Genomic DNA, 25,391 nt, shown 5'->3' on the forward strand with positions numbered 1-25,391 from the left:
GTTTTTTAATAGCAAATATCATAAGCTGTCGAATGTCAAGTACGTGGTAAGTGAAAACATTTTCGTGTTTATGCACACTGATCTGCTTTGAATGGTGCCCCCCCCCCTCATTTCTATTAGGAGTACTCTCTCTTTGCAGATAGTGAAAGGTAGTTAACGCAGGCCTTTGCCCCCGTTGTAATCCGTCGTGCCTGCTTCTCTCTCCATTTGATTGATTGTTATCCAAGTATTTACTGTTTTAGAATTAGTTCTCTTTGGTTCATTCTCTATTTACAAACAAACACAGAGTCGCAATACTCTGTTTAGTCTTTGCAGATAACGAAAAATCGTGTAAAAAAAAGAAAAGGAATCGAGCAAAATCAGTAGGCCACTAATGGGATCTCTTTTTGACCTCGCTAAAATAGAAACATTAGGAACAACCCCTCATGACAAATACAAAACTAGTGAGATGAACTGAACTCCACACAATGATGGCTGCAAAACAGCTCGGCTCCGCCACCCACCCCGCCCAAAATAACGATAAAGAGCGGCTGCCATGATTGGTTGCGGAATGGCCACGACGGAGCTACGAAATGATGCTGCTCTCATGCTAACCCCAGCTTCAGTCTGAAACATCCAGAAACACTGTAGACTACCAATTCGATCAGTTCCGGTAGCGCCCCAATGTAACCCGGTAGAGAAGAACTAGCCCTCCCCTCTTTGACTGATGGTTCTTGTTGCCTGTCCCTTCTGTTGTCATTTAACAGAACTATTTAGCCTGCTGAAAGGGGTTGTGTTCCGACCGCTGGTTGGTGGAGACATTTTGACTATATTCTGGACCTGCGTTGTCGCGTAATGCGTCATATGACGCGCCGCGTTAGCGCATCCGGAAGTCATCCGGGGCGCGCAGCGCGTAACGTAAGCATAACAAGTCATGTGACTTGTTAATAAAACTTTTCATTGGTTCATTTTACTTTTCTTATTGTAATGATGAAAGGCTTGGTCATATGACCTAAAAATTACGCTTTTCATTACTTCCGAACATTATTTTTTCTTAAATATATGTTATAATGTTCCAGACTAATGTACTTTCCCGGAAATTTTACAACTGTCCTGCAAGTAAAATATATTCTTTTTTCGAGAAAAAGACCGTTTCTTCGTCCCATGATGGAGCCGTTGAGCAAAAGAGGGTCGACCTGCTGTCTTAGTCGCCGATACGCCTGAATATGAGATTCTTATCGATCACTTTATGTTGCAGGAATAGAAAACACAACAGCCCTTGACCATTTATCTTTACTGCGTTCCTTCGTATTATACCTTTTACCCTTCATGTAATTGGTCTGCTTTATTTCACTTGCCTTTTAATGATTCTAAAACAGTGACTATTATTACAAACTTTACCAATGTATATACTACTACCATGTTTTCTTTTAAAAACCTTTATTGTGAAAATTTCATTATACAAATACGAGCCTATAACCACGTGGGCCGGCCACGGAGCAAACTGTAATCGTATGTGATGAGTAGACATTTACACTGTAGAGGAACGTAACGGGCGGGCCATTAGGTTGCAAGAACTAAGGTGTCTAACAGTTACGGAATCGGTGGACGTACATTTTATAATTAAAATACGACAGGGCCAGTTACAATAAAATTATCTAGATATACATTTGCGGGCAAGTACCATGGGTGACGTTAATTCGAACTTTCAACAGTACAGTAATCAATAACACATCAGAACTTAATATCAATAGGGATGTCGAAATATTCAATCAATTCTCGTCCCCGCCCGCCATGTGCTTCAAAACTGCATACGTATCTCGTGATTTCAAGGTTCTGCAACCAGTACACAACAAGGAGTTACGAGTCCCATTTATTCCGGCGCCATTTTGGGCGAGGACGGGCAGGTCCAGGATATAGTCAAAATGTCTCTACCAACCATCGACTATGATGATGTTCATATGCTGTATTTATTAGAGTAACACTCATCTGTCCACATGAAATTAATTTGCCACAATCTAAACATGTCATTTTAATCTTTCCAAAGTTCTTCTAAATATTTGGGACCGTTTCCCTTGCCTCTGAAGCTCTCAGTGCCACTTCTTTGATGAATGTACTAGCAGGTCAGGGGTTCTCCTCCAAATCTCTCTTTTATGCAGCACTATAATTAATTGGTGCCACCTCTCCATATGACGATGCATGGTATAGTTACCACAACTATATTTTTTTTCGGTTCCTCTGGAGAGTTCATCGTGGCAGATGAAGCGTGTAACGTACCGGGCATTTACCTTTTTTTGCATGTACAGGAAAGGAAAAAAAAATCGAGCGTCCGAGTTCTAATGTGTCCCAGGGCCATTTTAGTGGAGGACATGATACAGCGATAATGCCCTGGATAAGGACACTTCCTTCGGGCACCCCACGCCGTCTTTCGGCGCAGCATTGTAGGATGGCCACACCAGTGCGGCAACTTGCTAGACACCACCTCGGTGCCATCCGGATCTCGGCGCCCCACTGCAGATGAACTGCCTCCACATGGAGAAGCGGGAGAGGCTCGTTTGCGCCGCCTCCCCCCCCCCCTTCGGGCACCCCACGCCGACTTTCGACGCAGCATTGTAGGATGGCCACACCAGTGCGGCAACTTGCTGGACACCACCTCGGTGCCAACCGAATCTCAGCGCCTTGTGTTGTCTTCCATTCCGAAAATATTGTTGGCAGCATTTTGAAAGGAAAGACAAACAGCCGTTTGTGGCCCTCACTACACCGTTCTCCTAGTGAGTCTCACATTGTTACATTTAGGAAGAATGTTGAAGAGTAGTATGTTGAAAATCTGAAGCCATTGTTATACAAACTCTCAACCAGCCTTGGATGGAAAAATCCTGAAGAATGTACAAACTGAAAACCAGTTTTTCTCTGTATAGCATCAGCAGCAACGCTTGAGTCAGCTTTGTGTGAAGCCGCCATTTTGATTCAATCAATAGCGTCCCCCTGCACACATTCAGGGACCTGGTCGTGTCTTCAGGTCAAACGGATTGTGGGACAAGATGCACAAAGGCAAAGGAAAAAAGTTCCGCCGGACCCCGGGAGGTGGCCGCCTATGTCATGGGCGATCTTAGGCCACACCAGGGCAATAGTGAAGCTGCAGCAGGTGCAAATAAGCTTCAGACAGTGTTACAAGCGCTGCTCAGAACTCTCAACTATGACACCACCTCGGTGCCATCCGGATCTTGGCGCCTTGTGCTGGTTCCGGCCTATTCACACATCGGTCCGCTACTGACGCCACCTCACAGGCCAACGGGGCACCCCACGCCGACTTTCGGCGCAGCATTGTAGGATGGCCACACCAGTGCGGCAAATTGCTGGACACCACCTCGGTGCCATCCAGATCTCGGCGCGTTGTGCTGCCTTCGGCCTATTCGCCACAAGTGCGCACGCAACTCAGCTGCATAGCGAGTGAAACACCAAGGGGCGCCCCACTGCAGCCGAGGAACCTCCATCTTGGGGGCGACGCACAGCATCACATTGCTTTCCAATGCAGTCAGATCCTCAAACAGCCCCCACTGACTGACGCGAACTCACAGGCCAACGGGGCGCCCCACGCCGACTTTCGGCGCAGCATTGTAGGATGGCCACACCAGTGCGGCAAGTTGCTGGACACCACCTCGGTGCCATCCGGATCTTGGCGCGTTGTGCTGCCTTTGGCCCCATTCGCACATCAGTCCGCTACTGACGCCATCTCACAGGCTAATGGGGCGCCCCACGCCGACTTTCAGCATTGTAGGATGACCACACCAGTACAGCAACTTGCTAGACATCACCTCGGTGCCATCCGGATCTCGGCGCCCCACTGCAGATGAAGTGCCTCTCAACTATGAAACCACCACTGTGACATCCGGATCTTGGCGCGTTGTGCTGCCTTCGGCCTATTCGCACATCGGTCCGCTACTGACGCCATCTCACAGGCTAATGGGGCGACCCACGCCGAGTTTCAGCATTGTAGGATGACCACACCAGTGCAGCAACTTGCTAGACATCACCTCGGTGCCATCCGAATCTTGGCATCTCAACGCCTAGTGGTATCTTCCATACAGAAAATATTGTTACGCTACCTTTGGCCCCATTCGCACATCAGTCCGCAACTTAGACATCACCTCGGTGCCATCCGGATCTTGGCATCTCAGCGCCTTGTGGTGTCAGTCAGAAAATATTGTTGCGCTGCCTTTGGCCCCATTCGCACATCAGTCCGCTACTGACACCATCTCACAGGCCAACAGGGCGCCCCACGCCGACTTTCAGCATTGTAGGATGGCCACACCAGTGCGGCAACTTACTAGACACCACCTCGGTGCCATCCGGATCTTGGCGCGTTGTGCTGCCTTCGGCCTATTCGCACATCGGTCCGCTACTGACGCAAACTCACAGGCCAACGGGGCGCCCCACGCCGACTTTCAACATTGTAGGATGGCCACACCAGTGCTGCAACTTGCTGGACACCACCTCGGTGCCATCCGGATCTTGGCGCGCTGTGTTGCCTTCGGCCTATTCGCACATCGGTCCGCTACTGACGCCGCCTCACGTGCCAACGTATTTTCTCCGCATTTTATACCCTATGCCGCATAACAGGTCATGTGACTTGTTTATAAAACTTTTCATTGGTTCATTTTACTTTTGGTTTCCTAATGATGGAAGGCTTGATCATATGACCTAAAAACAACACTTTTCATTGGATGAAAACTTTTTTTTTTTCCAAACGATGAAAGCCCCACCTTGTTTCTGGATGTTTCAGACTGAAGCTGGCGTCAGCATGAGAGCACCACCATCTCGTAGCTCCGTCGTAGTCATTCCGCGAGCAATCATGGCAGCCGCTCCCCACCAGAAGCCTGCAGGAGTCGGGGCCCCCAAAACTTTTGATGAATTCTCAAGGCGGAGGGGACGCTTTCGAGAATGGGGTCCAAGACCTAGCAGACAAGCGTCCGATTTCCAAGGTGTCCCAGGGCCATTTCAGTGGACCAGGCCCAAAAAGGAAAGAGCCTGCCGCCATTTTGAGAGTCCTGTGACAGCCGCCTATCGCTGCACCGCAAGAGTGGGCGCAACTCAGCTGAATTGCGGCTTTTGACACAGTGGACCAAAAACGGACGGAATGGCAACTGAAACGGTAAAGGGGCGCCCCACTACAACAGATGACACTCCACCTGGAGAGGCCCGTTCACGCCGCCTCCCCCGGGGCGCCCCACGCCGTTATTCGGAGCAGCATTGTAGGATACCAAAACCAGTGCGGCAACTTACTGGACATCACCTTGGTGCCATCGTTCTGCTGCCTTGGAACTATTCGCACAACAGTTTGCTACTGAAGACCCACCCCCCGCGACGCCCCACGCCGTTATTTGCTGGGTGGCAACTTACTAGACATCACTTTCGTGTCATCTAGATTTCAGCGCGTTCTGCTGCCTTGGAACTATTCGCACAACAGTTTGCTACTGATGACCCGCCCCACGCCGGAAATCTGGACGTTGTGCTGCGTTGGGACTATTCGCACAGCCGACCGCTACTTCGTTGTTTTTCCCTAAAAATGTTTATATGTTATTACTATTTTTGTTTTCTTGTATATATTTATAAATTATTAAAGTTTTATAATCTTACTACTTTGTCGGAGTGCTATATATTTTTAATGTGACACATAATTGTAAAAACTTTGATGTACAAAGAGTCATCCCTGGAATCTTCCGCTTCACGCTCGGTCCCCTCCCCAATCACAATACAGGATGGTTTTCAGATAATAGCAACGCTTCTGCTGTGACGGATCTCATCGAGTGTGGGCCTTGATCTACTATAACTCCTTTGAAGAGGGGTGAATCTTTACAGCTGTGGCCATAAACTACATCTGCAGGGCTAGCTGATACCCTAGGACCAGCCTGGACAATCGGACACAGAGGAAAAGGAGTGTCAGAGGGTGCAGTAGTGAATAGGGCGAAAGGGAGGTGTCGGGCGGGCACAGGGTGTGATTCTCAGGAAAGAGCAGCGCAGATGGGGGGAGGTTTATTACCCATGCATAAGACAGAGAGCGGGGGTGACCACTGCCTGGGGGAGATGCTTGCGAGGGTGGGGAGCCATGCTAAGGATCGACAGCGTGCACAGAGTGGGTCTGGTCAAGGCATCTAAAATGGCTGCCGTGCACGACAAAAGTGTGGCATTTGAAAAAAGACAAGATGGCGCAGACAATGTTTTTCAACACTTCCTGATTTCCTTCGAATCGAACGTTAACAGACGTTGGGGCATATTACCAAAGTTAAGCGATATTTATCCCTAACGATGCATTGCAAAGATTTTTTTACCGTCAGAAATTATCGCAGATAAACCTTGCTATTATCAAAGTTTATCGCAAATACGATAAAAACCGACCGCAATGCATTAATATCGCTGAAAACTCAGCGATATTCATGCATTACCGAGCTAATCCTCTTAGCCATGTTATCCACCTCCCATAGGATAACATGGCTAAGAACTGCTCAGGGCAGCTGTTACTTTTTGGAGATATTCGCGCTTATCTCGAATATTTCCAAAAGTTGATAATAGGAGATAGCGATGTTAGCGACTGTTTCCAGTCGCTAACATCTTGGCATGCCCACTTTGCATGTCATTAGTGATAAATATCACTCACATGCAAAGTGGGGCCCAAGATGGTCGCTATCTCCTACTAGCCGTCGCTAACTGGTGTTAGCAACAGCTAGGTAATACAGATATAATTTTATCTCCGCGAAGCGGAGCGCTGTTACAGATATATATCTTGTTTTTGAACGTTAATTTCTCAAAATGCACTGAAGCACATATATTGAGACCTAGCAAAGGCACATCGGGCTACCAGTCCCTAATATTTTACCAAGTTTCGTGCAAATCCATTCAGCCGTTCGATTATTATTATTATTTATTTTTTTTGCCCCGCGGGGCCCTTTTAAAACCTCCACATCAAACCTAGGGGATCAGCGAGGATCTACTATGCCCCCTTATGGTCATTTGCCCCTTCGCTTTGGCCTCCTCTTGTCTCTCGATCCTACCGAGAGACAAGATGGCGGCCGCTACGGACTGTTTGGAATGTTTACAGACACCGGAGAGCCAATCAGCTTCGCTTCGCAAAGCTCCGTAACGCGAAAAGTACGCGAAGCGGTGCGCTGTTACAGATATATATCTTTTTTTGAACGTTAATTTCTCAAAATCCACTGAAGCACATATATTGAGACCTAGCAAAGGCACATCGGGCTACCAGTCCCTACAATTTTGCCAAGTTTCGTGCAAATCCATTCAGCCGTAAGATTATTATTATAATTTTTTTTTTTTGCCCCGCGGGGCCCTTTTAAAACCTCCACATCAAACCTAGGGGGTCAGCGAGGATCTACTATTCCCCCTTATGGTCATTTGCCCCTTCGCTTTGGCCTCCTCTTGTCTCTCGATCCTACCGAGAGACAAGATGGCGGCCACTACGGACTGTTTGCGGCCACTACGGACTGTTTGGAATGTTGACAGACGCCGGAGAACCAATCAGCTTCGCTTCACAAAGCTCCGTTGCGCGAAAAGTACGCGTCCTAGGCCGCTGCCCGGTCCGCGCTTACAGATATATATCTTTTTTTAAACGTTAATTTCTCAAAATCCACTGGAGCACATATATTGAGACCTACAAAAGGCACATCGGGCTACCAGTCCCTACAATTTTGCCAAGTTTCGTGCAAATCCATTCAGCCGTTCGGGCTAAAAGTGAGGCCAACCGCCCTATGGAAATTAACATGGGAAAAACGCGTTTTGGGACCCCCCTTTTTTCTCGGCCCCCCCTTGACGAACCCCCCCCAAATTTTCAAAGGCTGCTCAGAAACAAAATGTGCCATTTTCCTGAAAATTTCAGCCAATTCCGTCCACAAACGGCAAAGTTATTAGACATAGAATTTTCAAAAATCCCATAGAGAAAAAATCCTAACTATATATACCTACTGGCGACCGCCAGTAGGTAATATATATATATATATATATATATATATATATATATATATATATATATATATATATATATATATATATATATATATGACAGGAAACCCTTTTCCCCGAAAAGAAGAGAGCAGAGGCCGCATTAGGGGAAACAGCAAGGAGGCAGCTTTAATGACCTTCCATTGGCGTATGCATTTCGGCTTGTTGTGCCTTCGTCAGCGCCTACAGGTAATCACACACCTCACTGGTTCGCTTCATGTTAAATCCTGCCGCCCTTTTAATGTTCAGAAAGGGTTGGCTCCGCCCCCTATGTAGCTGTTGCATCACCTGATTGTAGTTCCTTGTGTTGCTAGAAACTACAATGCCCAGAATGCCGTGTATTGATTCCAGGCAGGTGGTGATAGGAATTTCAACCCTCTGGGGTGGGCGGAAAAAGGGATTAGCGTTTTGGTGGGCCCTTGTGTAAGTCCTTGAAGTGTCCACAAAAGATGCTCCCTCGAGTCCCCTGACCGCTTCCGCCGTCGTGCTGCTGTCCAAATGTCCGCGGGGGTCGGTGTGGCCGTGCACATCACCCAAAGCCAGGTGGGTTACCTGGCAGCCGCCTTTATTCTTTCTGCAGCAACGTGGCGGGTGCCGGAGCTTTACCAAATCCTTGGTGCACACAAAATCTGCCACAGCAGTACCAGAGTGCTCCGGACCCTTTATGAAGCGGGGGCCTCCGAACTGCGTCTCTGGAAGCACGCAGATATATGACAGGAAACCCTTTTCCCCGAAAAGAAGAGAGCAGAGGCCGCATTAGGGGAAACAGCAAGGAGGCAGCTTTAATGACCTTCCATTGGCGTATGCATTTCGGCTTGTTGTGCCTTCGTCAGCGCCTACAGGTAATCACACACCTCACTGGTTCGCTTCATGTTAAATCCTGCCGCCCTTTTAATGTTCAGAAAGGGTTGGCTCCGCCCCCTATGTAGCTGTTGCATCACCTGATTGTAGTTCCTTGTGTTGCTAGAAACTACAATGCCCAGAATGCCGTGTATTGATTCCAGGCAGGTGGTGATAGGAATTTCAACCCTCTGGGGTGGGCGGAAAAAGGGATTAGCGTTTTGGTGGGCCCTTGTGTAAGTCCTTGAAGTGTCCACAAAAGATGCTCCCTCGAGTCCCATGACCGCTTCCGCCTTTTTATATGCCAGATATGTGGTTTATGACATCCCTGGCATATGATTTGTGTTATTTAAAATTGCTTTAAAATCAATCAATACATTGCAACGTGAGCCATCACACACAAAATAATCAACAAGACACAAAAATACTCAATTAGATAACCAGAGGATGTTTCCACATAACGAAAGAAGACACTAAACCATGAAGAAACCCAACCTCAGGGTTACCTCACCAACCTGTCCATCAAAGTTCAAACACATCAAACCCAACCCAGAAGGAGTGGAGACAGGTGTGGCGCAGCAGCCAGTGCGACAGACTCCGGAGTGTGGCGATCACAGTTCGATCCCTGGTGGCAGCTCAGCTAAGCATCATGTGACTCTGGGCAATAGCTGACTTAATCTCCCCAACGGCCCCCAGCGCCTTGAAACCTTATTGGGTGATATGTTCACGCAATACACCTGTGGATTTGTTTTGCTGTGCAAGGCCTGCGCCTTTGAAATGTGCTAAGTCCAGCCCTCTGAGTGGAACCAAAGGCTCTTCCCAGTTCTTCAAACCTACTTGCTTAGTCGAGCCTTGGAATACCAGTATGTGTACTGGTTGACAGTCACTTAGAGGACCCAGGTTTATGACCGCACTGGCCCAATCTGCCCCATGATGGATGAACTCTTAGCATCAATACAGCAAAGTAAACTTCCCTAGTGGCCTCAATACTCAATACTTTACATTTTATGACATAGTTCTCATTTTTCAAGAAAGAAAGGCCTTCAAGATATGGCAAAGACTTATAATTTATATATTTATTTAATATATCTATATTTATATATATATATATATTATATATATATATATATATATATATATATATATATATATATATATATATATATATATATATATATATATATATATATATATATATATATATATATATATTCAAATAACTTTTCAGTAATGTATTCATTTTTTTATAGCACCAGCATGTGGGCATCCACCTTATGACACGACACCCAGATACCACAACATGCCCATTCAGCCTAAATGTTTATCTCTTCCCTATGCCCGGTGGAGCGGCCAAAAGTCACTATGTTTTGCCTACTAAAGAAGAATAAAATAACCACTAAATAATCTGTTTTCCCTTGACCCTCTTTGCAGCTCCCATAAGTACCTTCATATTTCGATCCATCTGGATACATGAACGCGCCTTGCCCTTGCTTCTTGTTCTCGGAATATTCTCCGATGTACCGCGCCCCATTCTTAAATCGATAGGTTCCCTGTGGTAGATAAAGCACTGGTTACAGATTATACAAAACAGGGAAATGCTTAAAATGCTTCTCATTTCCACCAGGGAAAAAGGTGAAGGTTAACATGTCCACATTACTGAGGCAAACAACTGAAGACTGATGTTTGGTGGTGGCCAGCGAGTGTGGCAAGCATAAACATGTAAAATAAGTTTCGGGTGCATATGCTTTCAATGGTAGAACACTTTATACTTGTTATTTCTCCAGATTTCTTTACGCAATACTTCAAATCCACCATGATAAGGATGTCTGTGAAGGTGAATTCTAAACTTTACACCTAAGTGGAGCTCTGTTTCCTTTCATTTGATATTTCCACCACGTTATAATTGGCCAAACCCACAATTCACCTACAATATCACTATACAAAATCAGCTTCAGCTGCACATATACCCTTTGGGGGTATAAGCTTTATTGTTCAATTACTTAAAATCGTTACAATATACTAGCATTTCAGTGTACTACAGATAAGATAAGCATTTAAAAACTGAATCAGCTTCAGGGGCACATATACTTTGTGTAGTGACACCTAATACAAATAATTCTCTGTGCCTTTATATTTAACTTTAAAACATGGTTGTTTCCAGAATATACCACAGGAAAACAACCCTGCAGACCATATGATAGTGAATCCCTCATTTCAAGACTGTCCCTCTCCACAATACTTCAAATATACATCATCCATGTCCTGAAAGAATATTCGCTCATGGACGTCAGTTCACCAAAATGACACCACACACCCTTTGACCTTATTGACAGCACAGGAAGTGACATTAATTTATCTTTGACAGAAAATGACCCGCACCAAGGTTACATGTATAAATGTTGTATTTGACAAGATTATGTAAATCACAATATTAACTAAAAATTCCTTTGGAAACTTCCCACAAATAAACAATTACAAAATCTTGATTCAAGGTTTCAAGTTTCTTTATTCAATATTCCATTAAAAGATCAAAGTGTCAGGAACCTCAGGATTGCCACAGTGTGTAGTACTGTAGGTTCAGTTAAAAGACGTTCTGTGGTTAGGTCAAGTTATGTGGGCATTTGGTTCCCTTGTAGCAGCAAGAAAACTTCCCCCAAGATGGCCGCCTCAGTGGCCGTCCTTCCCCCCCAGTGAAGTAGCAGTTTAGTGTATCTGGGTCCGGTGCGCGTTTGTAACTGCGCACTTCAATCTCGACCCTGAGCTGAGAGGACGTGTTCCCCGCATCTCCGCGTCAATAGTCGTGACGGGAGAGTGCGGACTTTCTGAGTAATGAGTTAGGTGTGGCGTTTCTTGCGTCTAACTCGTTCAGTCTAGTCAGAGTTCCTGAGGAAATATTCCTGTGAAGTAATAGCATCCCGAATTCCTTGACCGCAGCTCTCCTGTTGCCTGAAGAGACTCTGCAGTTTCAGGTGAGAGTTCTGGCGGTTACTCAGCCTGGAGTGTGAGGTGAATAGACACGGATTCCAAGACATATTTAGTAAAGTAACGAGTCAAGCAGCACAAGAATTCCGTCTACATTCATTCTGTGACTAGAGTTTGAACTCGACAAGTTATTGACTTTGCTTAAAGAAGAAGCGGTATAGGAGACAGTGAGAGAGACTTTGTTCCGTCTGTTTTCCAGTAGTAGGAAGAAGAACTCTCGTCAAGACAAGGACAGTAAGAAGTTCTTCAGTACCCAGCTGCGTTTTCCCTGCTCGCTCCCCTCTTCATTGCGCTTGCCCTAGCCTTCCCTTCCCCTCTTGCCTTCCTTTTTTCCTTTTTGCGCGCTTGTGGAGTACGGAGACTTTACATACACAGTGCTGGATTACTTACTTCAACAGACCCCCCTTTTATATTCCTGCAGAAGAGTCATCAGGTATAGGAGATTATTTAAGAGACCTATTCAAGAACAGAGTAAGAAGTAGAGTTTCTGTAGTAACCTCTTTCGAATTTTCCCACTTAGAAAGAACTCTTCTGCAAAGAAAACTTTTCATAGAAGAGACACATTGCCTTGAAAATACCTGGTAGGGCCAATTTTGATTCTAAAATGTTTAGAGCTGATATCAAGTAGAGATGAGGTCTTATGTATCCGTGTTCTGTGCATTAGGTATCCACGAAGGTACAGAAGCTTAGGAGCGTGACTACTCCCGCCAATCCAGAGGGTACCAGGTGTCGTTAATTACAAGGTGTCTCTTCTCTGTCCAACTCCCCTTTCCCCGCCTTCTAGTGACATTGCTCTTGCAGCGGTGGTACTGGAGGACGGGGCATTTGGGATAAGCATCTGGACTGCTCCTGCGAAGATTCTGGAAGCCTTCTGACACAAAGAATTGCCTGTTGCCAACGCATTTCGTCACATCCGTGACTTCTTCAGGGTCTCAGAAAAATAGTTATGGTTAATGTTATTCTTTCCAGTCGTACGTAATAGGGAAAGTGCCTCCTATGGATCGAGCCTTCACCGGTCCTGTTAACAGGTAACTAGCATTTGTGCAGTTCAGTTGATCTTTGACCCTGAATATCCTCAGGCAGTGGCGCCACATGACAGTAACTCTGAAGACATCACAATAATTGACATTGCAAAAGTATCATAACTGTATGATTACTATAAAACAACGCAGACAAATGTCTGTTTTAGAAACCGCCTACATTAGGGCACTGACATGATCTTTGGAAGTGGTGGGAGGTAATACTCGCCCTGAATTATAGAGAGACAGATCTATTCTGGGAGGATTTGGAGGTTCTCCCCACAAGCAAACGTTGAATTACATGGAATCAAATAGTGTATTAAAAAGCACAATTCTCACATAAATGTGCTCAAAAGCAATAGGCTCTGAATGGACACTCATTCATATTCAAGTCTTTTCATGTGTGCCAAGCCAATGAAATCTGACGCGCTAGAGGAGTTGTCCCCATTTTTTTCAGAATGTGGTTTGGGCACCCCATATTTTAAACATTATCTCAACTGTGCCAGGGTCTGTATTTTAACATGTATGCCCCTCATAAGTCATGGGTGCACCCTTATGCCAACAATTATCTACTATATGCCAGTGTCAGAATGTTGCAATTAATGCCCTCAACATATCTAACTTCAAAATTACCTCTAGTACGTCAGGGCCAGTGTTATGTCATGGCGACCCCCTCCAATAGGCCATGTGTTTCCTCTCTTAAGTCAAGACGTATCTCCAAAGAGCCCGCGCCACAGGTTCCCCCTTGCCAACATGTTCCACAAGTATGGCAGTGCCAGCATTTCTCCACGGTTGCCTCGTATGCCAAGAATTGCGTCTGGTATATCCGTTTTTAGCGCCTTGAGACACTCACGGGTGAGTAGAGTGCTCTATATATACATTGGTTGTACCGGTATTTTACCGTGGTGACCATTATGCCAGGATTACCTTCCGCATGCCAGTGCCAGTGTTCTGTCGCGGGCGCCTGTCGTGCTATCGGTTGCCTCCAGTTTGCCAGAAGCAATATTTTTCCTGCATGCTTTTATAAGCAAAGAATTGCCAACAGTTTGCCGGGTCCAACGGCAGATACTGCATTCTTCCCCATGTTCACTCACTCACACTCCCTCATTTACTCACTTACCTGCAGTCATGCACTCGCATTAACTATCTTCCACTCGCTCTTACTCCCTCGCTGACTAATTCAAACTTACTGACAATCATTCTCACTCACTACCTGTCACTGACTCTCACTCACTGCCTGTCACTGACTCTCACTCACTCCCTGTCACTGACTCTCACTCAGTTCCTGTCACTGACTCTCACTCACTACCTGTCACTGACTCGCACTCACTACCTGTCACTGACTCTCACTCACTACCTGTCACTGATTCTTATTCACTACCTAGCACTGCCTCTCACTCACTACCTGTCACTGACTCGCACTCACTACCTGTTACTGACTCTCACTCACTACCTGTCACTGACTCACACTCACTACCTGTCACTGACTCACACTCACTACCTGTCACTGATTCTCACTCACTACCTGGCACTGACTCTCACTCACTACCTGGCACTGACTCTCACTCACTACCTAGCACTGACTCTCACTCACTACCTGTCACTGACTCGTACTCACTGACTGTCTCTGAATCTCACTCACCACCTGTCACTGATTCTCACTCACTACCTAGCAGTGACTCTCACTCACTACCTGTCACTGACTCTCACTCACTACCTGTCACTGACTCGCACTCACTACCTGTCACTGACTCTCACTCACTACCTGTCACTGATTCTTATTCACTACCTAGCACTGACTCTCACTCACTACCTGTCACTGACTCTCACTCACTACCTGTCACTGACTCACACTCACTACCTGTCACTGACTCACACTCACTACCTGTCACTGATTCTCACTCACTACCTGGCACTGACTCTCACTCACTACCTGGCACTGACTCTCACTCACTACCTGTCACTGACTCTCACTCACTACCTGTCACTGATTCTCACTCACTACCTGGCACTGACTCGCACTCACTACCTGGCACTGACTCTCACTCACCACCTGTCACTGATTCTCACTCACTACCTGTCACTGACTCTCACTCACTACTTGTCACTGACTCTCACTCACTACCTGTCACTGACTCTCACTCACTACCTGTCACTGACTCTCACTCACTACATGTCACTGACTCTCACTCACTACATGTCACTGACTCTCACTCACTACATGTCACTGACTCGTACTCACTACCTGGCACTGACTCTCACTCACCACCTGTCACTGATTCTCACTCACTACCTGTCACTGACTCTCACTCACTACCTGTCACTGATTCTTACTCACTACCTAGCACTGACTCTCACTCACTACCTGTCACTGACTCTCACTCACTACCTGTCACTGACTCTCACTCACTACATGTCACTGACTCTCACTCACTACCTGGCACTGACTCTCACTCACCACCTGTCACTGATTCTCACTCACTACCTGTCACTGATTCTTACTCACTACCTAGCACTGACTCTCACTCACTACCTGTCACTGATTCTTACTCACTACCTGTCACTGACTCTCACTCACTACCTGCCACTGACTCTCAATCACTACCTGTCACTGACTCTCACTCACTACATGTCACTGACTCGTACTCACTACCTGGCACTGACTCGCACTCACCACCTGTCACTGATTCTCACTCACAACCTGTCACTGACTCTCACTCACTACCTGTCACTGATTCTTACTCACTACCTGTCACTGACTCGCACTCACTACCTGTCACTGACTCTCACTCACTACCTGTCACTGACTCTCACTCACTACCTGTCACTGACTCTCACTCACTACCTGTCACTGACTCTCACTCACTACCTGTCACTGACTCTCACTCACTACCTGTCACTGACTCTCACTCACTACCTGTCACTGACTCGCACTCACTACCTGTCACTGACTCTCACTCACTACCTGTCACTGACTCTCACTCACTACCTGTCACTGACTCTCACTCACTACATGTCACTGACTCGTACTAACTACCTGTCACTGACTCACACTCACTGCCTGTCACTGATTCTCACTCACTACCTGTCACTTTCTCTCACTCACCACCTGTCACTGACTCACACTCACTACCTGTCACTGATTCTCACTCACTACCTGGCACTGACTCTCACTCACCACCTGTCACTGACTCACACTCACTGCCTGTCACTGACTCTCACTCACTACCGGTCACTGACTCGCACTCACTACCTGTCACTGACTCTCACTCACCACCTGTCACTGACTCTCACTCACTACCTGTCACTGATTCTCACTCACTACCTGGCACTGACTCTCACTCTCTACCTGTCACTGATTCTCACTCACTACCTGTCACTTTCTCTCACTCATCACCTGTCACTGACTCACACTCACTACCTGTCACTGATTCTCACTCACTACCTGGCACTGACTCTCACTCACCACCTGTCACTGACTCACACTCACTGCCTGTCACTGACTCTCACTCACTACCTGTCACTGACTCGCACTCACTACCTGTCACTGACTCTCACCCACCACCTGTCACTTACTCACACTCACTACCTGTCACTGATTCTCACTCACTACCTGGCACTGACTCTCACTCTCTACCTGGCACTGATTCTCACACGCTTTCACTCACACATGCTTACACATACAGACAAATGCTAACACACACTCTCTTGCACACAAACACACTCACCCTCAAGCACACACACAACATACATTTAAAACCTTTTTTGACTTACATAATCTGCAAATGGAGCTCTCATTCCAGCTCCTGGTGCCCCATATTTTATTAGACTAATAGTGAACAATAAACTATTATTTACTATTAGTATAATAAAGCATGGGCAGAAAACAAGGGTGGAGCACCAACGCTCATAAGAGTAGGCCGCCCAGTATTTTTGGCACTGATTTCTTTACCACTGATACAAGGGGTCACAAAGGCATTGTCAGGGGTTACAAGGGCAGCCCCAGGGGTCGCAGCTGCGACCTCAGGCGATCACTAACCAGTGCCCATCCCATCTTCAACCTTCCTAGTGCTGATCAAATAACGGAGAGACTCTCAGCCAAAGAGTTTCATGGCCACTCCCTGAAACCCCCTAGTTGAGAGCACCAGTCAGGTGCCACACCCAAGCAAGGTTGGAAGTCTTGTCTCCTAGACCATAGAGTACTCCCTGGTGGACACAACACACACCTGCTCTTCTAATACTCTCGGGTCTGCCCATCACTGTGGGCACAGCAGGGCACACGTTATTCTTAGCCTCTCTAAATATGCGATTCAGTGTATCTGGTCCTGGTTCCTCTAAAACCGTTTCAAATTGATGAAAAGAGGTTCATTTCCAACCTACAGCAAAACTCTACTGCTTGTGGTCCACACACTTCACCCTGCTGCCTCCACTAGCTGATGTAAGCAGGAGATTCACCCAAGAAAAGGGCAGAGCAGGTTCCATCACTCCTAGAAGGGGGTCTGACCTGCCTCGGTGATAGTCAGGGTTGTACGAATAGCAGTCAAGTGCCACTGAGTGCTAACAGAACTCAGCTACTCCTCCTTGCCATCAAATCACTGAGGCATTTAAGAGTGCAGATCTGTGAAATTCTCTTGGTAAATACACATGAAGCTTTTACCGGCCACCGCCACTCCTCCCCCTCTCACTAACGAGGCACAAATATGGTGACAATCACATAGAGATGCTGCAACATGCAACAAATGGCATTTGTTACGGCCAGTGCCAGGCCAGCCTCTGACTCCCCTATATATAAGCTTCATTCGGTCTAAACTAAGACTGAGAGCCTTATCTGCAACCTCACCCCTACAGGCATACAGGCCAAGCCTTCAGTCAGCTTCACTCCGGCCACTATGCACTTTACAGAAAGGCTTCCTGACACCCCTCTTCAACAGATGTCTCAACAGGAGCCTCAGATCTGCCGGCTCCCACCACGAGCAAAGGCCTGAAGCAAAGTCTCTGTATAGGGCCATGTGCTTTGAAACCCCTACTGTAGTGCTGCTTGAGGAAATAAACTTCGGACTCTTGGCAATGCAGCTGGCTTTCCTCTCGTCCTGAGCTGAGTGTCACAGGGTCTCTTCTATATGCCAATATACACCTCTTAACCTTATGTGCTCCTCCTCCCTTTGATACATTTCATACCCTCTCCCTCCTACATCCACGATCACCAAGAAGTTGCCTGTTTTTTGCTTGATCAGTTAAATCCCCTGTTTCAGATTGTTGAAGGATACATCCATGATTTCTGTAGTGAATAAACCTACCTATAATAAATATTTCACAAAGTTTGAAGCTCTGATTACATAGGAAGCCATTTATGGTGGCACATTGAGGCAGAAGGTTGCCATCCAGACTCACCTGCCCACTTCTCTTCCCATTTTCATACTGTCCTTCATAAGTATCTCCATTGGGTAACCGCGCTTTGCCGTGTCCATGCCGCTCCCCGGCTTCATTACGCTCCCCCTCATACTCCTGGTTACAAGGAAAGAACGACAAACTCCATCACTCTTTGAAACAAAAGGTCATTCAGTGATTAGGTCCCTATTTAAAAGGACTGAAAGACTAATGCATTGGGTACTCTGGCGAGAGCGCTGGTGTCCTTGGACCGTCAGGTTAATGCAGCTGGCCGCAGACAGGAGGAAGGATGGAGTATTTAGTAAACTGGAAATACTCTCCCTTGAAATCGGACTATAGGGCTAATACTTTTAGATTTTTTACTTATTTATTTATAGACTTTTATATAGCGCTGGCAACCCCCAAGGGTATCAGAGCACTTTACAACATTGTGAAGGCATTGTCAGTCAATAACAATACAGATAATTGTAGTGTTGAATATAGAATCATTATCAGTCAATAACAATACAGATAATCATAGTGTTGAATGTTGAATTATTATCAGTCAATAACAATACAGTACAATTGTAGTGTTGAGTGTGACATCACTGTATAGACCTTGAGAGACCCATGTGTAGAACGAGGTGGAGTTCATCAGTACTGTGTCTGTTGTATGTAGACAGTGGGCTTGGTACATTTGGTTAACAGTTACAATCCCTGGTGTACATGGATGGTGAGCTTGATGCGTTTAGATTACTCGTATAATCTCTGGTGTGTTTGGACAGCGTACGACTAGACTGATACATTTGGTTTGTTGATAACCACATCTATTGAACATGGTTTGTATGATTGATGTATTTGCTAAAGTGGGGCAACTGACAATTTCCGTGGTTTGAAAGCCTGGTGTATTTGGACGGTGTACGATGAGACTGATGCATTTGGTTTGTTGATACCATATCGGTTGGACATGGTTTGTTTGCTTGATGCATTTGCTAAAGTGGGGCAACTGACAATTTCCCTGGTTTGAAAGCCTGGTGTATTTGGATGGTGTACGACGAAACTGATGCATTTGGTTTGTAGATACCATATCTGTTGGACATGGTTTGTGTGCTTGATGCATTTGCTAAAGTGCGGCAATTGACAATTTCCATGGACTGAAAGCCTGGTGTATTTGGACGGCGTATGACGAGACTGATGCATTTGGTTTGTTGATACCATATCTGTTGGACATGGTTTGTGTGCTTGATGCAATTGCTAAAGTTGGGCAGTTGACAATTTCCGTGGTTTGAAAGCCTGGTGTGTTTGACCGGCGTCCGATGACACTGACGCATTTGGTTTGTTGATACCACATCTGTTGAACATGGTTTGTATGCTTGATGTATTTGCTAAATTGGGGCAACTGACCATTTCTGTGGGCTGAAAGCCTGGTGTATTTAGACGCTGTACAACAATACTGATACATTTGGTTTGTTGATACCATATCTGTTGGACACGGTTTGGGTACTTGATGCATTTGCTAAAGTGGGGCAATTGTCAATTTCCATGGACTGAAAGCCTGGTGTATTTGGACGGCAACTAATGACACTGATGCATTTGGTTTGTTGATACCATATCTGTTGAACATGGTTTGTATGCTTGACGTATTTGCTCAAGTGGGGCAACTGACAATTTCCGTGGTTTGAAAGCCTGGTGTATTTGGACGGTGTACGATGAGACTGATGCATTTGGTTTGTTGATACCATATCTGTTGGACATGGTTTGTTTGCTTGATGCATTTGCTAAAGTGGGGCAACTGACAATTTCCCTGGTTTGAAAGCCTGGTGTATTTGGATGGTGTACGACGAAACTGATGCATTTGGTTTGTTGATACCATATCTGTTGGACATGGTTTATGTGCTTGATTCATTTGCTAAAGTGCAGCAATTGACAATTTCCATGGACTGAAAGCCTGGTGTATTTGGACGGCGTATGACGAGACTGATGCATTTGGTTTGTTGATACCATATCTGTTGGACATGGTTTGTGTGCTTGATGCAATTGCTAAAGTGGGGCAATTGACAATTTCCGTGGTTTGAAAGCCTGGTGTGTTTGGACGGCGTCCGATGACACTGACGCATTTGGTTTGTTGATACCATATCTGTTGAACATGATTTATATGCTTGATGCATTTGCTAAAGTGGGGTAACTGACAATTTCCGTGGACTGAAAGCCTGCTGTATCTGACAAAAATGGTACATTCACTGTGTCTTTATTTGATAAAGGAAAGCAATACATGGTGGCAATGGGCAGTAGGGCCAGTACTTTTTTTATTCTGGTACAATTCCTGCTGCATTTCATTTCTTGATACGATCCCTACAGCCTGTAGGTTGGTGCGTTTGTATAATGAGACACCCCTTGGTTGTAGTGGAGAGGAGATCAGTGAACCTTGTGCGCTGGATTCAATGAATGTATATACTCAGCACTGTCAATAGGCTGATAGGTTCTATCTCTGGTGTCCTCTCACATCTGTAGGCTTGCTCCCAAGTCTAGGGACTGTGTAACCTCTGATTCCAGTCCCACCCCAAGAGTCTACCTCCATCCAAGTTTCTTACACCTACAGATTGCCTCTTGGCCCAGAGTCCGTTCCACCGTTGGAGTCACTATGTCCCACCTCACTGCCACCTACGGTCTTTGTCCCCACGCGGCATTGCCACAACAGACATATTAACAGCGAGCTACTGTTAGCAATACCCTCGTCTAAAGATTTATGTGAGTCACCCCACTGCTTTTAGGGAAGTAAAAGACAGCTCCCTGAGTGTGAAGAGAATGAGCACTGATCTTCTGACCTTGTAGGGTACCATAGATACTTAGGGCAGAGCTGTTTTAAGGCATGGTCCAAGTGGGCAATTGACCAGGGTACCAACTTCCGAAAGGACCCCCTGGTCAAGTGATCAGGACAGACCCGAATAATTTGGGCATGAATAACTGCTTTTTTTATTTGACAGCAAAGCATGCATCTTCACAGAACCTTCATGTGCAGTCCTTGTCAGTCCGTCCTTAAGGTTCATGCTCTTAGGCAACTAGTGCGATTTAGTAAAAGATAATAATTCTTTGGCATGTCTCTCTCCTCAGTTCACCTCACCTCTCCCAGTCCACATCACTCTCTTTACCTCCCTCTGCCTTGGTACACAAACTCCTCCTACTTATATCTACGAGTAGCTGTACTACTAGATATAAGTAGTGTCACCTACTACCGTGTTTCTCTAAATGTCTTATGTTATTGACTTTTCTCTACTGTAAAGCGCTCTGCCACCTCTTGGTAAAGCACGCGCTATATAAAAAAGCAAACATGAATTAAGAAATAAACTCATTCTCACTTATGTCTACCTTAAATTTCTCTTAATACTCTTTTCTCTACCCCACCCCTCTCACCTTCCCTTTCATGCTATCTCTGCTCATTCTACCACTCCCTGTGCCTACCTTTCTAATAGTTAAGTAATACAGTACAATATATGTGTTATCATCCATCTCAGCAAGATCTTTATCAATGCTGGAAGGATGAAAGGCTAAGATAGACTTTCTATATTGAAACATGAGGCCCGTAGGATGTGTGCAGATTAGTGCAGTCAGATGATGGACTCGCTCAGCTATTCAACCACTGTACCTGCAGTAATATTACTTAGTGAAGTAAGATATCAGTTGCAGAGTTCCAGCAGGCCTCAGGTTAGCATACTAATAATATATATTACTGGGTTATTGCACTTGCAGACACCTGTGTGAACCCCCCACGTTCTACCTCTATAGCGCCTCTCACTGCCTCAACTTTATCTCTACATCTCCCCTCACCCTTCATCTCAGTGCTGTATTTCAAGCGCCCCACCATGTACCCCTCTGTCATCTACTTGACCTTCTGTCTAACTCGTGTTTCTCTTTACCTCGCCTTTTCCTCTGCATCTCTACACTTCGACTCTCTCTCCCTCTGAGACCTCACACTTCCTAGTCCCTCTCTACCTCACCTCTCTCAGTACTCTCTCTAGTTCACATCTTTTTCATTCCATCATCACTCTTTGCTTCATCTCTATATATCTCACTACCAACCCTCTGAAATTACATCCCCTTTTATTCACCACTCCGCCTTTTCACACCCCCTCTGTTTCCCTACATCTGCTCCCTCGACATCACCTCTCACTGCCTTCCTCCTTTCTTGCTACCATTCTATTTCTACGTCTTTTTATAATTACCTTGTTTCTCTCGCCTCTCTCTCTCTGCACCTCTAATTCAACACACCCTCTTTATCTCACCTCTCTCTCTATACATCTTCCTACATCCTTCCTGTCGTCCCTCTGTCATATATTTTTTTTCCGAACTCACCTATGCCGCTTAGGTCTCTCCCTACCTCCCGCATCTGTCTAACTCGTGCCTATCTTAACACGCCCTTATATCTCTCTTTTCACAGTTTTCTTTCTTCTGTACCCCGTTCGATCCCTTTTCTCACACTAAGCCGAGCAGAAGGCCACTGTCTAGCCAGAGGAATGTACACACAGAGGGGAGAGAAGGAGAGTGTAAAGACAAATAATTAGGCTTCACAGAGTGGGATTGAATTAAATCCTTTGACTGATGTTTTGATTTTAATTGTTGAGTCAAGAATGCTTTTTATGACCGGAGCTTTATTCGTGATTGTGAATATCTCCCTATTAAAGTTATCATTTCAAGTGTTATATGCCTTTGTCTTATGTTAGCATGCAGCAGTTCCCTAAACACCCACTACCATGTCCTTCTAGCGGAGTACTTCCATGTAATACTTTGTTTGTTTTTACACAAGATAATCTGGACATAAGCACAAAAGAAATGGCCTATAAAATCGTGTTCAAGGTTTTTTGTACTAATTGGCTGGCAGAAAGGGGGCAGCTTGAGCTTATAGGTCTTTTGAATTCCCCCTCTTTGGAAAGAAAGTGTGATGTCATGTAGGCGCTGTGAGGCTGCATGTGGAGAAGTGTGGCTCACTGGTTAGATGCGGCAGACCCTGAAGCAGAGGTCTAGCCCGGGACCAGGGTGCAATTCCCGCCTCGGCGGGTCTTGGGTCAATGTCCGCGGACTCGATAATTCTCACCGAGGTGCCTACTCTAATCATGGGTCCCATTCTGCAACTCTGGGCAATAGCTTGCTTAATCTCCACAACGGCCCCAACAACACTGCGATGCCTGGCTTCACCTTGGGGTGCCCTCTCACAGAGAAAGCCAGGACGGGTTCCCCAGCGGTATACAGCGCCAGGACGCCACGTAACGAGGTAACAGTGCGCTTTACAAGTATACATACATTACATACATTACACGTCTGTGTGATGTTGTAGGCAAGGTCAGTCTGATGTCATGGAGCCTGTGTGGTGTCATGTAGTTGGAGGGATATCATGGATTCTATGTGATGTTGTAGGCCTGGTGAAGTCATGTTGTGAGTCTGATGTCATGGAGCCTGTGTGGTGTCATGTAGTCGGTGTGATGTTGTATAGTGGTAGAGGCATGTCACGGATTCTATGTGATGTCATGGGAGTGGCTGTGACGTCATGCAGTGAGGTTGGGGTCATGCCCCCTGTGCTCTGCATGTGTCAGGAAGAGTCTGCTCTGTACCTGGAGCTGCTCAGGCCCACACCTGGCTTCTGGAGGGGGGTGGGGGTGGAGGAGGTTATGGAGCAGAGTTCCTTCCACCCAGCTGTCTCCCTCCAATGCCTTCCAGGACCCCAAGGAGTTACACCCCAGGGTTACTCCCCCCCCCCCCCACCCCCAAGGGCCTCCCCTGGGCTCTGAGGCCCGGTGCTCCCTCCTCCAGACTCAGGGTCGGTCACCCGCAGCCATGGGCAGCCTCCCCTTCACCCCGGGGGCCCCCTCTCCCCACCCGGGGGGGGGCTCTGCTCACCCCCAGGCTCGCCGCCTCCTCCTCTTCGCCCTCGAACTCCTCGGATCCCAGGTCGGACATTGTGCGGGGGGGGGGGTGCTCTGGCCGCCGGTCAGTCCTGGGGGCTCTCCCCGGTGTCGGTGCTCCGAGGTGGGGGCTCCGGTGCTCTCCTGCGGCCCCCGGTGTCTCCTCTCCTCCCTGCCCTGTTCAGCCGCGGTGTCCCGTCGCCATGGAGACCCGCCGGCCGGCGTCCTCCGTCCCCATAGCAACGGGCGCCCACAGTGCACCGCGCGGCGGCTGCGGCCCGCGACATGGAAAACGGACTAGAGGCGCGAGACCCGCACTGCGCAGGGCTTGAGCGGCTGACACATGGCGGTGGCCTCCGTGCCCATAGCAACGGGCGCCCACAGTGCACCGCGCGGCGGCTGCGGCCCGCGACATGGAAAACGGACTAGAGGCACGAGACCCGCCCTGCGCGGGGCCTGAGCTGCTGCCTGGGGGCGGCCTCCGTGCCCTTAGCAACGAGCGCCCACAGTGCACCGCGAGGCGGCTGCGGCCCGCGACATGGAAAACGGACTAGAAGCACGAGACCCGCCCTGCGCAGGGCCTGAGCTGCTGCCTGGGGGCGGCGGCCCCGGACCAGGGTTCGAGGCTCCTGTCAGGAGGCTGGCGGTGCGGGGTGATGGATGGACGAAGAAACCGCCTTAGCAAGGGGGTTATTCTAGCTGTGACACCCCTCATCATTTACTCAAAATATTTAAAACAAGCATTTGCAATGCATAAGGTCTCGCATTAGGAAAGTTTGAGCTATTGGTATTGTAAATGACACATTTTTTATATATGTGTTGGTTTTGAAAATAGCAAAAATAATAGCTTTGTCATTTACAATGCCAATAGTTATAACTTGTGACACCTATAGCATTTGTAATGCAATATGTGTTGTATTCAAATGACTTAGATGTATTGATATTACAAATAACAATAGCTTTGAATTTTTTTAATAATTAATACTTAAATAAAAGTTATTGTAATTTATAATGGCAATAGCTTAAACTTTTGTAAATAACTTTTGTGAAGAATATGTTCAGTGTATTTTATTGTGACGAAAATTCAAGAACAGAAGTGAAATACTAACCTCTTTTTGTGACATTTGTAATAAAGCTTGAAACATTGAGAGATCATATTTGACCCAGTTGTTGTTGAATGGTTGCACAGATTGATGCTGTGGTGGCGACGAGTGATGTTGTGGTGGCAACGAGTGATGTTGTGGTGGCGACGAGTAATGCTGTGGCATTCAATGATCCTGTGGTAGCGCATAGTGATGTT

At 46.6% G+C, this 25,391-nt stretch overlaps 1 protein-coding gene across 1 annotated transcript in view; it reads right to left on the reverse strand.

The window, feature by feature from the left end:
• Positions 1 to 24,283, reverse strand: part of RSPH1 (radial spoke head component 1) — a 187,465-nt gene extending 163,182 nt beyond the window's left edge. Inside the window, exons 1-3 of the mRNA XM_078655882.1 lie at positions 24,087 to 24,283; positions 18,222 to 18,335; positions 10,274 to 10,379 (exon numbers count right to left, since the gene is read on the reverse strand). Coding sequence (XP_078512008.1) covers positions 10,274 to 10,379; positions 18,222 to 18,335; positions 24,087 to 24,146 — 280 coding nt within the window. The 5' untranslated portion in view covers positions 24,147 to 24,283. The remainder of the gene's footprint in view (positions 1 to 10,273; positions 10,380 to 18,221; positions 18,336 to 24,086) is intronic.
• Positions 24,284 to 25,391: the final 1,108 nt, after the last annotated feature.

This window comes from Lissotriton helveticus, chromosome 8, assembly GCF_964261635.1.
Source record: "Lissotriton helveticus chromosome 8, aLisHel1.1, whole genome shotgun sequence".
Taxonomy (NCBI): Eukaryota; Metazoa; Chordata; class Amphibia; order Caudata; family Salamandridae; genus Lissotriton; species Lissotriton helveticus.